Genomic DNA, 17214 nt, shown 5'->3' on the forward strand with positions numbered 1-17214 from the left:
CCCGCAAACGCGCCGTTTCAAGCACAAGACCTTGTCAGACAGTTCCTTCAGCAGCAAGGCAGAGGCTCATTGGCTCCCAGCTATTCCAGTGTTACTGGCGAATCGCCGGCGGGGCTGAGCACCGGGCGCTTCCCATGACGCCCAGCATTCAGCCTTATTCAACTCTCCGATATAATGCCTCTTTGTGCCTCACCCAAGCGCCGGCCGCATCCTTGCACTTTCTTCAACTGCTTTCCCTCTCTTCTAATGTGACAAGTTTCTTTACTACTTTCTGAATCTACCACCTAATATTGTAATAATTTTCCTTATCGTACTCAAACATGTCGTACGGGAGGGACGAGGGCTGGCTTCGTGCCTGGTGCACCAAGCTCAACGTTCCCGCAGATGACTTTACGCGTCTCTTACCACTATTCTCCACCTACATACTACTGACGCTCAAAGAATATGAAGACCAAGCCAACCTGCTCCTCACTCAAGCCTCCGAAGTACGACGAACGGGCGAGTCCAAGACCACATCGGTATCAGCAAAAGTGAAGAAGGACAAATGGTCGTACGAGGACTACTGCGGTGTTCTTTCAGATATTGTGAACGGTTCGGGATCGGTCGGCATCGCAGAAAGCGTCTGGAACAGCTTTCAACTACAGAAACCGAAGAAGGCGCGGATCGGTCGTTTCGCACGGCGACAGCAGGCTGGCGACGAAGAAACCGACGATCTCATCTTCCTACTGCTGTGCAGTACGATGCGATATAAGCAGACCGACATGTTTCATTTCCTTGCTCATTCTGCTAGCCAGGACGTTGTGAATCGAATGCTCCCGACCGCCCTCGAGATGCGCAGCCAGCGATATACCCAAATCCTCCTCGAAGAGAACGGCGATCCCAATACGTGCCCAGAGAAGTTTTTAAATATGGTGAGCACTGGCGATGAAGAGTTTGTGCGACTCCTACTCCAAGCTCAGACCCCGGTCGACCTGGCGACTCTTACCGACGCTCTCCCCGACGCGGTCCAACGGGGAAGTGCACCAGTTGTTCAACTACTTCTGGCCCACGGCGCAGACGCGAACGCTCACAACGGTGATGCTATCGAGCGGGCTATTCGAGCTAAGCGCAACGACCTTGCCCTGCTGCTCTTCATGAGCCCAAACCCACCGCTACCGGAAACGCTCGCGCCTATAGTTTCGTTTGTCTTTTTCAAGATGGAGGTGCTGGACGAAAAGAAATACGAGCTCATTGAACTGCTGCTGAATGGCGGTGCCGCCGGTGAACCCGTTTCTCTTGCCTTGGGAGGTGCAGTGCGACAGCGCTGGATGAAACTGGTGGAGCTCTTCGTGGACAAGGGTGTTTCTGTCAACTGCTATGGTGCGGAAGGATACCGACATGCTGTGCATGAGGTCGACTTGGAAATGGCCCGAATTCTGGGCAGAGGGAAACTCGACCATAATATTGCTACAGAGCTCTTTGGTGACATCGGCAAGACAAAGTATGGTGAAGCTATAATTCCCGACAAGTGGCGTGCGCTGGCCGAGCTGCTGCTCGACCAAGGGGCTTCCGGGGAAATTGTGGACGAAGCCCTGATTGGGAGAGTACATAAGGCAGATCTTGCCAGCGTTAAGCTACTGCTCCGAGAGGGTGCCTCCGTGGATTACAGCAATGCTGCTGCTCTCGACTACGCAGTGGCCTCTGAGATGGAAGACTTTATTGATGCCATACTCCAGTACCAGCTGTCTGTTCAATCACTGAATACCGTGTTCGGCCATGTTGAGAGACTCTCGCCCGATGTCAAGTATCGACTTACAGGGAAACTACTCGACGCGGGAGCCACCGGTATTGCAGTCGACAGGATTCTAAAGATCGCTATGATTACGCCGACCGGCCGGGACAAGCGACTTATTCAAATACTTGTTGATGGAGGCGCTGACGTTAGCCAGGAGAAGGGATACCTGCTTCAGTTGGCCGTAGGAGCCTCTGACCATGACATTCTCGAGGTCCTTCTTCTAGGCTTTCCTTCGGCCACGGTTCTGTCGACGTGCGTACCCATCGCAATGACTCTCAGCGAAGGGCATAGACACAAAATTGTACACTCGCTTCTCCACGCTGGAGCTCGTGGCGACCAGGTCTCTCAAGCTCTCGTGGACAGCATTGACGATACACACGCCGGCTGCACCCTTGCTACTCTGCTACTCGCTACTGGCGAAGCAAATACTGGATATCAGAACGGAAAGGCTCTCAAGAAAGCGATAACGTCCACAAACATTGACTTTCTTGAACTTCTCGTTCAGTATGATCATCTCGAAGAATCTGACTTCTGCGCCGCTCTTCTGGTCGCGATTGACCTTCCCCAGAATGATAGATTTCGCCTTGAGAAGATTCGGATTCTTCTGATGAGCGGACACGACTTTTCCGGCAACACCGGTACTGTAGCACTTCGACATGAAATGGAGGGCCTGAAGCTCCGCCATGAGACCACAGTTGGAGTACTTCACATGTTGCTCGAGGCCGGCGCGGATGTCAATCACAAGCAAGGCCGCATCTTCATTGATGCTATCGATTTGGACATGTTTAAATGCTACAAACTGTTCCTGGACGCGCACCCCACGTTTGAGACCCTGGAATTGGCTTTCGAAAAAGCCCTCGTTTCTGCGTTTAAAGCTACCGACTTGCGATACCTCCAGGAGCCTCTGGCGATCGGCATGCCGCAAGAAGTACTTGACAAAGCACTCCTGCGTTCGATCGATACCACCGATGAGGAAAGAAACCAGGAACTTGTTCTTCTTCTTCTGACGCATGGCGCTTCGATTAATTACCAAGACGGCGCTCCCGTGCGCAAGGCTGTCTCGAGGCTTGATCTCGGTCTCCTTGCCCACCTACTCCGTCACGAGCCGACTACCGTAACGCTCAACAGTGGATTCGCTCTAGCCATGACCCTCCACGACATCCGCGCGAAGCATGAGTCATATCAGCTCCTCCTCAAAGCCGGTCCGATCGCACAGCGTCTGCGCGAGGAGGCTCTTGTTTCTGCTGCGGACGGAGGTTGGATGTGTGCGTCAATTTGCGAACTTTTATTGGAGAACAAGGCTTCCCCGAACTACGCCACGGGCACACCCATGTGCCGTGCTATCAAATCCTCCAACTACCGCGTTGATCTTATTAGACTTTTCCTGCGATACAGTGTTACGGAAGAGGCCATCGCGGCTGCGCTGGATTGTGCATTCGACTCTCTACAGGCGGAAGTCCGCCTTACCACTGTCGAGCTTCTGCTTGCTATCTTCAAGCCGCAGTTGACGATTGACCAGCTACTTGTCAAGACGGTACGATTTCACATTCCCTTTTTTATCAATACAACTAACAAGTGCAGGTACATGCACCGACGTGCGACCGGAAACTCCTCCAATGCCTCCTCAAAGCCAATGCGTCGGTCTTCCACCAGGGTGGCGAAAGTATCCTGCACTCGGTTATGACCAACGACGTCGAGACCCTTCGCCTGTTCGAACCTCACTTCCGTGGTCGCGATGGTGTCACAGAGATCTTCATGACGGTCTGGGGCAACGGGAAACGACCAAGCTCGCAACAGGAAGAGGCAGTCTTATCTCTCTTGCTAGCTGCTGGCGCAACTGGTGAACCAGTCAACATGGCCCTACTCGAGACCATCAATACTGCCGCCTCGACACCTGCTGGCTTCGCGTTCGTCCAGAATCTCCTCAAAGCTGGCGCGGACGTAAACTACAACGATGGCGCCCCCTTGGTGGAGGCAGCCTCCCAAGGCAATGCGCGTCTTATCAGAGGATTGCTTGCCTGGGGCCCTCGGAGAACTTACATGACCATCGCTTTCCCACTTGTTTTCATATCTGGCGTCAATCCCAAGAGCCTTGGCGAGATCGCAGCCGCATTCTGCTCACATATGTCGGCTCCTGACCTGACGTTCGAGCATCCGAAATGCGGGCCACTCTTGTGGCAACTCCTTCAGCTGTATCCCAACGAGATTGAACTTCTCCAGTATCTGATTGGTAAGGGAGCTCCGGTGGACCCAATGGTTAGGGCGACATTGCCTTTGTCGCCTGGCGAAGAGAATGTCTCGTTGCTATGCTGGGCCCTTTCCAAGGAGACCGTCAGGGACGATATTATCGAGATTCTCATCTCTGCAGGAGGTAAGTACCCAACATCCCATTAAGTGAATTTTACTGACAATTCCAGCGAATGTCAACTGGCAATCGAACATCTCCAAATGTACCCCTCTCCAGCTGGCCATATTCGGCTCGCGAAAGAAAGCGGTCGCCACGCTCCTACACTACAACGCTGACCCGTCCCTCGAGACCAACGGTATCTCTCCAATGGCCCTTGCGGCATCGCTCGGTGACAGCAACATTGCCCGTCTTCTAGTCAATGCTGGTGCTGCGCCCGGCGACGGAGCTCTGCACGAAGCTGCCAGAGCAGTCAATGTCAGCGTTCTGCAGGTTCTACTCATCGAAGGTAAACAACGCGACTACGCCTGTTCGCGGTTCCAAGGGCGCACAGCGCTCGCTGAGCTATGCATGGCCGCGGGTAACAAGCCAGTCAGCCAGCTCAAAGCTGCCATGTCTCTTCTCAAGAAGAACGGCGACGTCAAGCGAAAGTCCAAAGGCCGGACTGTCCTACACTTTGCGCTCGACAACCCCAACGCCATCGTCGTTACCCAAGCACTACTTGACGTATTCATGAGCGAGTATATTAACGATGATTTTAATCTGTTTGAGGAAGGCCGCTTCCGATACTCCCCTCTTGCGTATGTCTCTCGCGGTCTGAATAAAGCCCCGCCAACCCAGCGCTCGGGTCTCATCGACCTCCTTCTCGAGTTCGAATGTCGCGATCGCTACTGGGCAGCCGAAGGTGAGCAACCACCCGACATGATCAATCCACCCGACGATATTGTTCGCGCTATGAAAAACGAACGCGCCCGCCAAGCCCGGATCCTAGAGGAGCAAGAAGACCACCAACGCCGCCTCATGAATCGCCGCGCCGAAACCGACCAGGATCTTGCCGCTTTGCAAGCGCGTCACGAGATGACCCTACAGAATACACGCGCCATCGCGTCCGAACAAGCCCGGATCGAACATGAATCTGCGACCCGCCAAGCAGGCATCACATCGCAGCGCTACGATGCGGAGATGGCATATATGCGACAAGTCACTGAGCTCGCCAACCGACGAAAAGATGACACCCACGCACGGGAGATTGAGCACCGCCGCAACCTAGCAATTCTCGATAGGTCGCAACAAGAAGAGAGCTGGAACGCCGAAAAGGTGCGTCGAGAGGAAGAAGCGGCGATTGTGTCAAGACGCGAGAAGCTTCTCACGAGTGGGTACGAGGACCGCGCCAGGATTGACCGGGACCGCTATGCAGAGCAGATGAGGCTGTTTGAGGCGCAGAGGGGGATCATGGAGTTGAATAATCGCCCGAGGGTGGTGCAACAGCAGCAGATTGAATACTCGGCGGATTCGCTGGATTAGTATTGCCATTTCGTGTGGTGTCCTGTGTTCGGAAGTCTCGCGTTTTGTGGTTTTCTGTTCTATACCTGTTTCCTACTTCTTCATGGTTTCTTTAGGCAATTTTTTCAGCGAATTGTATTTATTGCAGCCTTAGCATTTTCTCAGAATCTGTACTGCCTGTCTTACATCACATGATCAGTTTCCTAGGTGACGTTCAGCCGCCAGCGCATATAGAACGCCTTAATAGGCCCCAGCAATATCCAGACTATATAGTTCTCGAGCTCTACACGCCTGCGACCATCCAACGAAATACCCACAAATACATCATTTCCAATAACCGAATCCAACAATAACGCCCAGAATGTCTCTCGAACCATCCCCCAAAACCCAACCCCAAGAACAACAACCAACCTCCCAAAGCACAACCCTCGACTCAATCTGCAACTCAATCCTCACCGGCTCCATAAAGAACATAACCGTCCTAGCAGGCGCCGGCCTCTCAACATCAACCGGAATCCCCGACTTCCGCTCCCCAAACACAGGCCTCTACGCGCGCCTCGCGCCATTACAACTTCCCTACCCAGAAGCCATATTCCACTCTTCTTACTTCAAACATACGCCTGAGCCGTTTTATGCGATTGCGCGCGCGCGACATCCACGGAATTTGAAACCGACGGTTGGACATGCGTTCCTGGCTCTACTTGAGAAGAAGGGGGTGTTAAGGTTTGTGTTTACACAGAATATTGATGGCTTGGAACGCGATGCGGGGGTTAGTAAAGAGAGGGTATTGAATGTCCATGGGAATTGGGAAAGGCAGTACTGTAATAAATGTCGGGCTGACTACCCCGACAATCTCATGAGGGGTGCTATTGAGAAAGGCGAAGTGCCGATTTGTACCCTTGAAAGCTGTGGTGGTGTGGTTAGGCCGGGGATTGTTATGTTTGGAGAGAGTCTGCCTAAGGAGTTTGATGAGAGGGAACAGGATATTCTGCCGCAGACGGATTTGTTGATTGTGCTGGGGACAAGTTTGAAAGTTGCGCCTGTTTCTGTTCTCCCGCGGAAAGTTCGGGACTCTGTCCCGAGGGTGCTCATTAATAATGAGAGGACCGGGGATGTGGGGTCTCGCGACAACGATGTTTTGATGCTAGGAAGCTGTGACGATGGAGCCCGAGAGATGGCACGTAAATTAGGGTGGGAAGGTGAACTCGAGGACCTTTGGAAAGGAGCTGTTGCCCGGAAAGAGGAGGCTTTGAAGAAAGAGGGGTGGAATGATGATGGGCCGAGTCTGGATGAGTGTATACAGAAAGCAGCGGAGAAAATGCAAGTCCGCATGGGGGTTTCGGAGGGGCATAGACGGATGTTGGAGGGGCATTTGGGGGAGAAGTTGAAGGGGATTATGTTGGGTGGTAGGGGAGGGGGTGGGGGTGGTGGGAAGGACGAGTAGGTGACATCTTGATGGGATAATCTGCGGAAATGAAAGGAACGTCAAATGTTTCCCATCATAACAAGATGCTCCTAGGATACATATAGCCAGAAATAGAATCATCGGGCCGAACCATAGATGCCCATGAGGCTCAACCGAATGCAACGTCATTTAAGAGCCTTAAGTAACCCTCAAGGTCCCCCATCTCAACACTAATTTGACAGTCGTAGATAATCTTGCACTAGGAGGAGTACCTTGCGAGTAGCCATTGAGCTTATGTCGACCTTGTTGATCACTTCGTATTCTCCTGGAAATCAGTATTGACTTGACTGACTCATGCCTGGGACTTAGCCGAGGACTGAGAGGCCACCGTGGCCCGCATCGTTACCTCTCCGCTACTTGACTATGACTCCTTCGAGAGAACACCTGGTTCTAAATTGTGGTGTTGCCTGACAGGCACCATGATTATTATCTGTCGATAAAGAGAAGGTGATGTGAAGAGCAGCGGACCATTTGGATCGTGGTTTAGAGCCACAGGTTTGAGATGAACGAAATTAGACTCAATATCTTACACAATCAAATCCGATATGATGAATAGTACTACCCCCCATCCCTTCGTCTTTTCTCTCCCTTGTACTTGAAAGACTGAGACTAACAGCATACCAGAACTCGCGAAATGGCTCCTCGGCCGCACATTCACAGTCCTCGTAATGGGCGAGGAAGGAAGTGGGAAAACATCGTTCATCCAGCGTCTGAGATACCCCTCTGGAAGCGAGACTTTACCAACAAAAAGTCCAAATGCGATCAGCTACATGGGCGAAACGGTCGAGTACCCCGTGGACACAGAGTGGTGGTTTCGCGAGATGACGGGTACGCCTTCCTTTTCATTTGCTCTTCCGTTCTGGGGTTGGATTCAATAACAAAAGTGCCAGCCGCAGCATCAATGCGCGACTTCCAGCCCATGGTGCAGTGCAGTTTATCGAGTGATACAATCGTTCTTTGGATACATGATTGCCAGAAGGAACCAACTTTAGACCCCGTCGTATTCGCTGCTTTTTTACAGGATATGGTTGATGCCGGGTGTCGGTATTTCTGGGTCGCTTTGAATAAGCAGGATTCTCAATTAGTCTCGAAAGAAGTAGTGGATGATCTGCGACAGAGCTACGAGGCTGTTCTGTGGAAGTTTAGAGATAAATTTTTGGGAAAAATTTTGGGGAGGGGGTCCAGGGTAAGTTCGGGGACGGGCGATGGGGTGTTCGATATTTTGGATGAGTTGCATACTGCTGTTGGAAGAGAGAAGATCCAATCAGGTATTCCAGAACTTCTTCCTCAATCCGCACACGATAAGACATCCTCAAATTCCGCGACGGTATACGAAGACGGCCCGCAAACGATCATCGAAACGGCCATTGCAGAAGACACCACAGACCCAGATACATTCTGGGCCCAATTCCAAGCCGGCATCCTCAAGATATGGAATCACTATACTTACCTGAAGGCAGGGTACTTCCTTATTCTTTCCTCGGGCGAAACAGAACCCGCAATTTCAACAGCGCAAACATACACAACTCACCTAACCCGCCTACTCAAGTTCAACCCCGGGCTCATCCATAAAACGCACGACGCAGACCACCTCAAGCAAACAGTCACAACATTCTGGATCGTGCAGCTCGAACATGCGATCCGCGAGTATAGGCAGGCTACAATGAGTCCGGACCTTCCCTCCCGATCTGAATTCCCACAAATCCTGCGACACTCGCCGCACCTCATGAACCGGACTCTCTGGGACCAGTACTACTCGTATAACGCCATCCACAGCTACCCGCATGCTCAATGGAAAGCCTCAGACCAAAAACCGCTATCGCTTGCGACGAATTTTCGATGCGATCCGGCGATGTTGCCTGTTCCTGCGAAAGGGGAGGATAGGCTATTGCGATATGCGTTTTGCGTGGTGCGGTATATCGAGCGCTCGAATGCGCCGCGAGGAGAGACTGTGACTCTTGCGCTGAGGACGTTGGAGAAGAGTACTCTTCACCTTCGAACTTTGGATTCGACTATCCCGGTGTACTCTGAGACGCAGGCGTATTTCTGGATTCAGATTTTGCATGCGGCTTTGCGGTCGCTGTCGCTGTCGCGTGGAGCCAGTGCTTCGAAAGAGTACACGTTTGAGGAGATCTGCGATATGTTCCAATTGAATGCGACGAGCTGGAAAGAGTACTATTCTGAGAGGACGTGGGATAGCATTGCCACGCGCATGCAATTCGTCTTGCCGGACATTAAACCCCTGCCGAATGTCTTCGCACCTGTCAAGGTGCCGTTGCACGAGACCAGCGAGAAGCAAGGAGGTAATTGGGAGGATGCCAAATTACCATCGACAGAAGAGCTCTCATTCCTAGCAGCGACAGTAATCCAAGAAGCAAAAGTAGTGAAAGCAGAACTTCCGATAACCAGCCACGCTGGCCTCCTCTTCTACCTCTTCACGACTCTCACCCCGCGCCCCAAAAGCAAAAAATCACCCGAGTCCAGTCCCAGTTGCGACTTTGACGCGCTTACACTCGGCCAAGCAGCGCAAGGAATCTTCACAGACCTGTCCAGCCCAGCTGCAGGCGCGCTAGTATCTGCAGCCACGCATCGAAACTTCTGGATTCAGCAGGTGGGAGTCGCAATGTTGCATTGGGCGCGCGAAGGGCAAATTAATTTTGATGGCGATGGCAATTCGACATTCGCGGCGTTTATCGCGAGTAATACGCACCTTGCCTTTCGGGAGCTGCCGGCAATATATTACAGTGCTGCGGTCTGGACCGGGTCGGGGAGTAAACGTAGAGAGGCAATTGTGCAGGGGGATAGACGGGGGCTGGTGACGATCGGCGCTGGAGCAGGACTGGGACTGGGACTCGGGGAGGTGAACGGGATTGAGATTGAGGCGGGCTGGGTGGCTGTTTGATCTCTCTCTCACTATTTCATTTAATGATAAGAACAATATGATCACATCCACTCGCCATTGACCGTTATCAATGAAAGCATTTATTGGCCTGCCCCTCTTCTTGGCTGTAACCCTAGTCTATCCCTCTCTGACCCTTTTGCCTGCGCTCGCCATCTCCAACGCGGATTGGCACTCTTCGCCCATTCTTATCTCTGCCCGCGCTCTTGGCTCTGCAGCTCCTCCTTGGTATCAACTGCCAAGCAGGCTGGCGCAGGCACGCGATGTAACGGGACGCGGACTCGAGAGATTCAGGGCCGATCGACGCTCCAAGACGTGGCGCGATCATGGGCGAGCAATTATAAAAGGGCGGTCTTGGAAGGTTCTTTCGCCGTCAAGGTCCTCATTGTCTGTCTCTTAGGGCTCAATTGACTTTGTAGTCACTCAAGATGAAGGCCTCCGTCGGCGCAGCTCTCTCCCTTGCCTCTGTGGCTCTGGCCGCGAAGCCCCTCGTTACCCCTGTACGTCTTCCCCCTCTACCCCTCTTTCCAGCAAAAGAAATACACCGATTAACAAATCCTAGGAATCCCTCCAATCTCTCGTCCGCCTCGAAGATCTCCTCGACGGCGCCCAGCAACTGCAAGACTTCGCCTACGCCTACCCAGAGCGCAACCGTGTCTTCGGTGGACGCGCTCACAACGACACTGTCAACTGGCTATACCGCGAGCTCAAGCGCACGGGGTACTACGATGTCTACAAGCAGCCCCAGGTGCACCTGTACAGCAATGCCGAGGAGTCGCTTACAGCCAACGGTGAAACCTACGAGGCGACCACAATGACTTACTCCCCCAGCGTCAACGCCTCTGCTGAGCTCGCCGTCATTGATACCCTTGGCTGCAGCCCCGAGGACTTCCCTGCTTCTGTAGCGGGCAAGGTCGTTCTTGTTTCTCGTGGTAACTGTACCTTCGCCGAGAAGTCAGTGTACGCTGCTGCCGCTGATGCCCTTGCGACGATCACGTACAATAACGTCGAGGGGTCGATGAGTGGTACCCTCGGCGCTGCAACCAGCGAGCTGGGTCCCTACAGCGCTATCGTCGGTATTTCTCTCGCAGAGGGTGAAGCCCTCATTGCTGCTGCCGCCGCTGGGCCCGTCACCGTCGATCTGTGGGTTGACTCAGTGATGGAGAACAGGACTACATACAACGTTATCGCTCAAACCAAAGGAGGCGACCCCAACAATGTCGTTTCTCTGGGAGGTCACTCTGACTCCGTTGAGGCCGGCCCCGGTATCAACGACGACGGCTCAGGAATCATCTCTAACCTCATCATCGCCCGCGCCCTAACGCAATTCACAACCAAGCACGCCGTGCGCTTCTTCTTCTGGACTGCTGAAGAGTTTGGTCTCCTCGGATCAGACTACTACGTTTCCTCCCTGAGCCCCGCCGAACTCGCAAAGATCAGACTCTACCTGAACTTCGACATGATCGCCTCCCCCAACTACGGCCTCCTCCTCTACGACGGCGACGGGTCCGCATTCAACCTCACAGGCCCCGCAGGCTCCGACTCCATCGAGAAGCTGTTCTTCGATTACTTCGCCTCGTTGGGCCAAGCAACCGTCGAAACCGAATTCGACGGACGCTCCGACTACGAGGCTTTCATCCTAAACGGGATTCCGGCCGGTGGAGTCTTCACGGGTGCGGAGGGCATCAAGAGTGAAGAGGAGGCGATCCTCTTCGGTGGAACCGCTGGTATTTCCTACGATGAGAATTACCACCAGGTTGGCGATACGTTTGATAACCTGAACCATGAGGCGTTTTTGCTTAATTCGCAGGCTACGGCTTTTGCGGTTGCTACTTATGCGACGGACCTTAGTACGATTCCGGAGCGCAACTCGACGATCGGTATTGTGAAGAGGACGGATGCGCATACCGGAAGGTCGAGGGCGAGTAGGAAGAACAGGAAGAGGCAGAGCAAGCACTCGCATTCGCATGCGAAGGGGTGTTTCCATGAGAGGGAGGCTCTGTAGATGGATTTTCTCCTTCCGTTTCCTTGCCCTGAACTCACTGTCGGGGAGACCGGATCAGTAGTAAACCTCATGTCGCGATGAAGAATTATTTATATGAATAGCATATGACAAAACCACATTCTCAATTCTCAACCCATTATCTCAAACTCCTTCCTATTCCCTCAACCCTCAACTCTCAACCACCCAACGCCACGCCATAACTCATTCATATCACATCACATAATATCAGAGTTGTTTAGTCAACTTGATCCCTTAGGCGGGTACTCCTTCCCATCGCGCTCGACCTTGGGCGTGCAAGTGCACCATTCGGACTCGGGGACGGCGTCAAGGACTGCGGGGATGTGTGCGCCGCATCCCCACCAGGTGGTTTTTTCTGTGGCAAGAACACAGATGTTAGCATGGTTTGAGGGATAGAGGGAGAGGGACTTACGGCAGGTGCCGCACGTTGCTTTCATGCACATTTTGAGTAATTTAGTGAGGTTGTGAGTTGGTGAGGGAGGTGGAAGGTTGAAGAAGGGAAGTTGGAGAGAAGTGGAGGGGAGATAAGCGGTTGAGTGGGGAATGGAAATCGCTGGGTGATCCCCGAGACGCCGTTTACTCGGAGTCTTCTTAACTGTTCTTCCCTCAAAGTCGGGTTTTACTGGAATTGAGAAGAGCAAGGTGAACTCCCGCATAATATGATAGTATCTTCTGGTATCCTCGTGGGGTCTCGTCTTCTACCGGATCTTAATGCATTTTGTGCGCTGTCTTGGGCTGGGCCTTTCTTTAAGACGGAGTACTCAAAGCTTAATAGGTATAAAGCGGTTCTTGACTAAATGCCTTTGTGTCATCCTGCCCGTAGCAGCGAGGCTTGCGGTTTGGGCTGTTGTTGCTATTGCGCAGTGTTCGAGTACCGCTGTGGTTTGGTTCCATGACCCTTGCTATTACCGGCTTTTTCTATTAAGCCAATGACCATAGCGTTAACGGAAATCTTGTAAAGCCGTCATAGACAACCCACAAGAAGCAGTGCTCATAGATATTAGTCTCTCGGATTGAGTAGGCCTTGAGACCAGCACCCGACCCACGGCGCATGATATGAAAGTGGCTTCTCAGACATGATGATGCTCTGCGAAACCGTCGGTGGTGGCACGGCGTAAGATTCTGCTGGCCTCTTTTACCCACGTCGGGAACACGAGCTTTGGTTTGTCCCAATCAGCCTCGCCGGAGCGTGTGCATACACGCGCGCAGGAGCTATTGCATTCGTGGAGTGACTGCAGCACCTTCAAGCTCCGTATGAGATATTCAGCTCTCTTTCTCAATGGATCGGTCGGTTTGGGTACATCTCCAGTTCTTGCATCATCCGAAATATGGTGCTCGATTGCATTGAAATAGGCTGCGACCAGAGAACCTTTCTCAAAAGTTAAGTGAGTGCCTGGATGAAACGATACTCGATACGAGAATGGAACCCGCTGCGACGAGAGATCATCATTTGCACCTGGCTTGAATTTTGCCGTAAAACCATCGTCGAGCTCACTCAGCGACAGGCGTCCGAAAGGGAAGGTATATTTAGTATCCTTTGACTCATCGCTTCTGCTGCGTCGAGATCTGGAAACTGTATCGCTGTATAGCCGGTAGAGATTCATAACGTGACACATGACCTCGCTATCAATATCAAGGGACAAATCCCCGGATACAGTCGGGTCTATCTCGGTTGACGGCAATCTCCACGACAAAACGCCCCCGTTAGGCCTGATATTCAAAGCATACAGCAACTGCGCCCAGGCAAACGACGACTTGCTTTGTCCTTGCGGTTGGAAATGACCGTCTGCGTTTACCAAATGATCATCGAAAGCCTCTCTACGGAGAACAGGCTGCAGCCATCTGCCTTCGCTATCGACTGCTTCATCGATCCACTCGCCGAGTCGAACATTGAACGCCTGCACCGCTTTCTGCTTCTCCCATCTTGATGTAAAGGAGCGCCCGACGAGGTCGACGACCGCGCCGGCAAGCGAAACCGTCTGCTGGCTGTCTCAATCATCTGACCGTATTGAGTCCCGGGTGTCTCTGCCATGGTAACAGTTACTTCGAGAATGGCCACTTGCTCTTGACTGGAGTCTCGGAGAGAGAAAAGGGAATGACGTCGAATGAGACGAGATGTAATCCCAGCAGTCCCGAAGTGAGTGGTTGGGCTTATATTTCTGAACTGTCCTTTTCTTTTCTTATTTCTCGTCAGCTGCAGTCAAACTGCAGTCCTGGGTGGCGTTGCTGATTTATTGTCGATTGTGGTTGACGCACTGTCAGCTGGGTTTCCTTTCACTTGTCCTGTAAAGACCATTCCAAGATATCAGAAATGGTCTTTGGGAGACTATTCGATTGCTATCTGATTGCTCAGATAGTAGCACGTAACATTCCTGCCCTACTAAACGTGAGAAGCATACGTTTTACTTACAATAGGGCCGAAGCTATGAAATCCTATGGATATGCGAGCCCTTCATTATAGCTGAATCCTACGAAGGGTTCTAACTATCTAAGTCTTCGAGGCTCTTATCACAATATGGATCTCACACTTGATGCCCAATTATTAGTGGAAAGTATCACGGACTGCGGCGCGTCCCGAGCCAGACCTTGCCTTGCGATAATGTGAGCGATGCGGATTTAATCAGATCTGAGTGAGACTGGATGCTTGGATCATACGTTTACGCTACTCGTAGATGTTTACCATGATCTATGCCCGTGCTACCACTCATTGACAAGAACCCCTCGCCCACGGCAAGCCATATAGACCGTCCCAGTCCCAACTCTCTAGACAGAACCAGTGGTCGTAGGGTGAATGATCATCCAAGCAGTAGGTTGAGTAAGGGTTTAAACACCAGGACGGTGAAGCGATTCGTACAGGAAAACAGCTTCTGTGTCGATGATGCACCGACATAGCCTGGCGACATGCTCTCTATCATTATCTCTGACTTCATCCTCGCTGCCTGTGAATCCACTTTCGGCAGTCTCCAGGGTTGGAAAAGGTACAGAAGCGGTGATTTTACAGGATTTGTTGAGCATGGCAATTTGCATCACCCAGTGTAATCGGTTCCATGCCGGCATACCTGTCCGCAAGTCGAGAATAAAAAACCAGCAAGTGCACCGATACCAGCAAAAAGAGTGGGTATCTCTGATGTGGATCAAAGGTCAAGCCAAAAAAGAAAATAAAGCAAAAAAGAATGACAAGGGTGGGATTCGAACCCACGCCAAATTAATGACGCGGAAACTTGTGATCACAAGAGGAGGTTCGCCTATTGGTGTACCTTAACCGCGCGCCTTAGACCGCTCGGCCACCTTGCCTGTTGTTGAAGAAAGCACCAGATTTGTGCTCTATACACCACTGTTATTTTTCATCCAAGCCCCGTTGAATTAGGTGAACAATGTTTTTCGTAGACTTCAACACGATGATATTCTCATCTATCTTGCATTTTTGTGAAGTATGGTAGCTTGCATAGCTAGTCTCCACCATTTTCTCTCTTTATATATAGTTAAGTTCTCAATGATCGCTGTTTATTGAAGATTTTGTGACTCAGTGCTTTGATATATATTTTGGTGGTGAACCGCGGGTAAGGTTATCACAATCTTCTGCATCAATCAACAAACCCTCGAAAACTTTGACTCCTTGTGGCATCTGTATGCCCTTTGGAGTTTGTTGAGGTTACAAGCAAGGGAGTTCGCGATCGGCAAGTCCTATGTATTCCATCATCATCCGCTCTGCAAGCTGCTGAGCTGGGAATAGTTACCAACTCTACGTACCTACCCGTAGAGGAAAGCTTGAAGGGAAGTAAAAGGGCCACAGATAGGACAGTATGATGTATTACTCAAGGAGACGCGTGCACAATGGTAAATGGTAAGCAGGAATTTGTATTAATGAGGCCTTGTTCTACGGTGACAAACTAAAAACACAGTAAGAGAAACAAAGCTTGAAGAAAACCACAAGCAGAACGAGTGTAGGGGATGTAGTAATCCACCTAAATCCAAATTCAAATCAGTAGGTATCTTGACAAATGCCTCCATCTTCACTCACTCACTCACCACCAGCAACAACCTGACTAGCGACATCCTCCTCATCCTTCCCAGTCTTCTTAACATGACTCTTCCCCGGCACCCTCACCCACCAATACAACCCCAACGCAGCAACAACATTGAAAACAATATAAACCCCACAGAGTCCCCAATTGCGCCACACCACCTTGATTTAATGTATCCAGACCTTGGTGACCGACCCATCTTTTGCTGGTGAACTAATTTCTCCGAGGGCACTCCCGATGAAGAGGCGCGTCGAAGGCGAACTAAGCAACGAGTCAAGGAGAGAAGTGCTGGCTGTTATGGGACAGACGGAGAGCTTGAATACACCCTCTCGGTTCTGCGGGCACTGCAGGATAGGCTAGACAAGGAGGTCGACATGCTGGAATCGAGGTTCGGCGAGAAGAACCCCTCGCTGCGGTTGATGTTAGAGTTGCTAAAGGTTTAGATCTCCAGTTGTGTTCCATTCCTTACATGCATAATGGGCGCGTTTCCTTAATACATTCGAACCTGTTTACATAATCTCTTCTTTCATATCCAAACACCCCATCAACCTCCGAATCGCCATCTTCCCATTCTCACTCAACTCGCGCGACCCGATCCCAGCCCAAACCCCTCTAGGTCTCGGCGGACTCTCAATCTCAATCCATTCCTCGCCTGCAGGATCCCATCGCACCCACCCATCCCTCTCCATATCAAACAAATACAAACTTCTACTTTCTGGATGCAAAAGACTAAACATCGTCGTCGCCCACGCCGTCCCACCAACCCTCTCCCCCTTCTCTGCGTCTCGAATAACAGTAACAGCGTAGCAACTGCTCGCCCACGCAACCTGGAAATAGTTTCGCTTGAGGAGGCGCAATATACCCGCTTTACGGGGCGGTGATTTTCCTAGGACTCTTGTGGCGGAGGATAGTGCGGATTCTGCGAGGGAGAGGTCTTCGTCTGAGAGTCGGATCACGGTGTTTTCTGGAGCGGTGGTATTGTGCCCTTGGAACGACCAGTGGATTACTTCGTGCCCGGCTGCTGATGCGCATGAGCCCCATTCGAGGTCTGCGCCGGATGCGCCGCCTGAGAGGCAGATATTGGGGTTTGAGGCTTGTTTTGTGAGGATGTGATTCATGGTGGTGATTTTGATTTGGCAGGTAGTTAGGAACCAGGATTTGAAATGATCGATAGACAGAAAGAACGAGCGCTACGTTGACTTCTACTCAAAATAATGAGTCATGTAGGTACTTAATGGCTATTCAGCTGAGGCTGAGTTTGCGCTGAGCCACGCAGTATTTTCGCCTTCACGGGCCCTGTGGAGCCCTCCATGGGCTGGTGGCAGATCCAGGTCTTGTAG

The 17214-nt window shown here is 51.7% G+C and overlaps 5 protein-coding genes and 1 non-coding gene across 6 annotated transcripts; 3 read left to right on the plus strand and 3 right to left on the minus strand.

Annotated features, from left to right (window-relative positions):
- The first annotated feature begins 229 nt into the window (after positions 1-229).
- BDV14DRAFT_33662 (uncharacterized protein) lies at positions 230-5653 on the plus strand. Its single transcript, XM_073776575.1, has 3 exons — positions 230-3308; positions 3356-4145; positions 4192-5653. The coding sequence occupies exons 1-3, from the start codon at positions 321-323 to the stop codon at positions 5481-5483; spliced, it is 5070 nt and encodes a 1689-aa protein (XP_073629903.1). The 5' UTR covers positions 230-320; the 3' UTR covers positions 5484-5653.
- On the plus strand, positions 5654-7428 carry BDV14DRAFT_207732 (SIR2 family NAD-dependent protein deacylase; the record flags this gene model as incomplete). The annotated part of the gene is made up of 2 exons (XM_073775209.1): positions 5654-6868; positions 7391-7428. Exons 1-2 carry the CDS (start codon positions 5824-5826, stop codon positions 7426-7428), a joined length of 1083 nt encoding a protein of 360 aa, XP_073629904.1. The 5' UTR covers positions 5654-5823.
- Positions 7429-10209: 2781 nt separating this feature from the next.
- Positions 10210-12384, plus strand: BDV14DRAFT_170404 (M28 family metallopeptidase). The gene is made up of 3 exons (XM_073768199.1): positions 10210-10326; positions 10389-12209; positions 12267-12384. Exons 1-2 carry the CDS (start codon positions 10255-10257, stop codon positions 11829-11831), a joined length of 1515 nt encoding a protein of 504 aa, XP_073629905.1. The 5' UTR covers positions 10210-10254; the 3' UTR covers positions 11832-12209; positions 12267-12384.
- On the minus strand, positions 12071-12292 carry BDV14DRAFT_198408 (uncharacterized protein; the record flags this gene model as incomplete). Its single annotated transcript, XM_073772940.1, has 2 exons — positions 12071-12204; positions 12262-12292. 2 exons carry the CDS (start codon positions 12290-12292, stop codon positions 12071-12073), a joined length of 165 nt encoding a protein of 54 aa, XP_073629906.1.
- A 2639-nt stretch (positions 12385-15023) lies between the features above and the next one.
- BDV14DRAFT_t57 lies at positions 15024-15143 on the minus strand. Its single transcript has one exon. It is a non-coding gene; the product is annotated as a tRNA-Leu (tRNA).
- Positions 15144-16216: 1073 nt separating this feature from the next.
- Positions 16217-17059, minus strand: BDV14DRAFT_170405 (uncharacterized protein). Its single transcript, XM_073768200.1, has one exon. The coding sequence runs from the start codon at positions 16990-16992 to the stop codon at positions 16384-16386; it is 609 nt and encodes a 202-aa protein (XP_073629907.1). The 5' UTR covers positions 16993-17059; the 3' UTR covers positions 16217-16383.
- Between the last annotated feature and the right edge of the window lie 155 nt (positions 17060-17214).

Source organism: Aspergillus stella-maris (assembly GCF_047715825.1).
Source record: "Aspergillus stella-maris strain CBS 113639 unplaced genomic scaffold BDV14scaffold_16, whole genome shotgun sequence".
Classification (NCBI taxonomy): domain Eukaryota; kingdom Fungi; phylum Ascomycota; class Eurotiomycetes; order Eurotiales; family Aspergillaceae; genus Aspergillus; species Aspergillus stella-maris.

What these genes read in the sequence shown, in the direction of transcription:
- BDV14DRAFT_33662 (XM_073776575.1), top strand. Translation starts at nt 321, where the DNA reads ATGTCGTACGGGAGGGACGAGGGCTGGCTTCGTGCCTGGTGCACCAAG. An exon ending in ACCAGCTACTTGTCAAGACG is followed by an intron (nt 3,309 to 3,355) that starts GTACGATTTCAC and finishes TAACAAGTGCAG; the next exon opens with GTACATGCACCGACGTGCGA. An exon ending in GATTCTCATCTCTGCAGGAG is followed by an intron (nt 4,146 to 4,191) that starts GTAAGTACCCAA and finishes TGACAATTCCAG; the next exon opens with CGAATGTCAACTGGCAATCG.
- BDV14DRAFT_170404 (XM_073768199.1), top strand. Translation starts at nt 10,255, where the DNA reads ATGAAGGCCTCCGTCGGCGCAGCTCTCTCCCTTGCCTCTGTGGCTCTG. An exon ending in CGAAGCCCCTCGTTACCCCT is followed by an intron (nt 10,327 to 10,388) that starts GTACGTCTTCCC and finishes AACAAATCCTAG; the next exon opens with GAATCCCTCCAATCTCTCGT.
- BDV14DRAFT_170405 (XM_073768200.1), bottom strand. Translation starts at nt 16,992, where the DNA reads ATGAATCACATCCTCACAAAACAAGCCTCAAACCCCAATATCTGCCTC.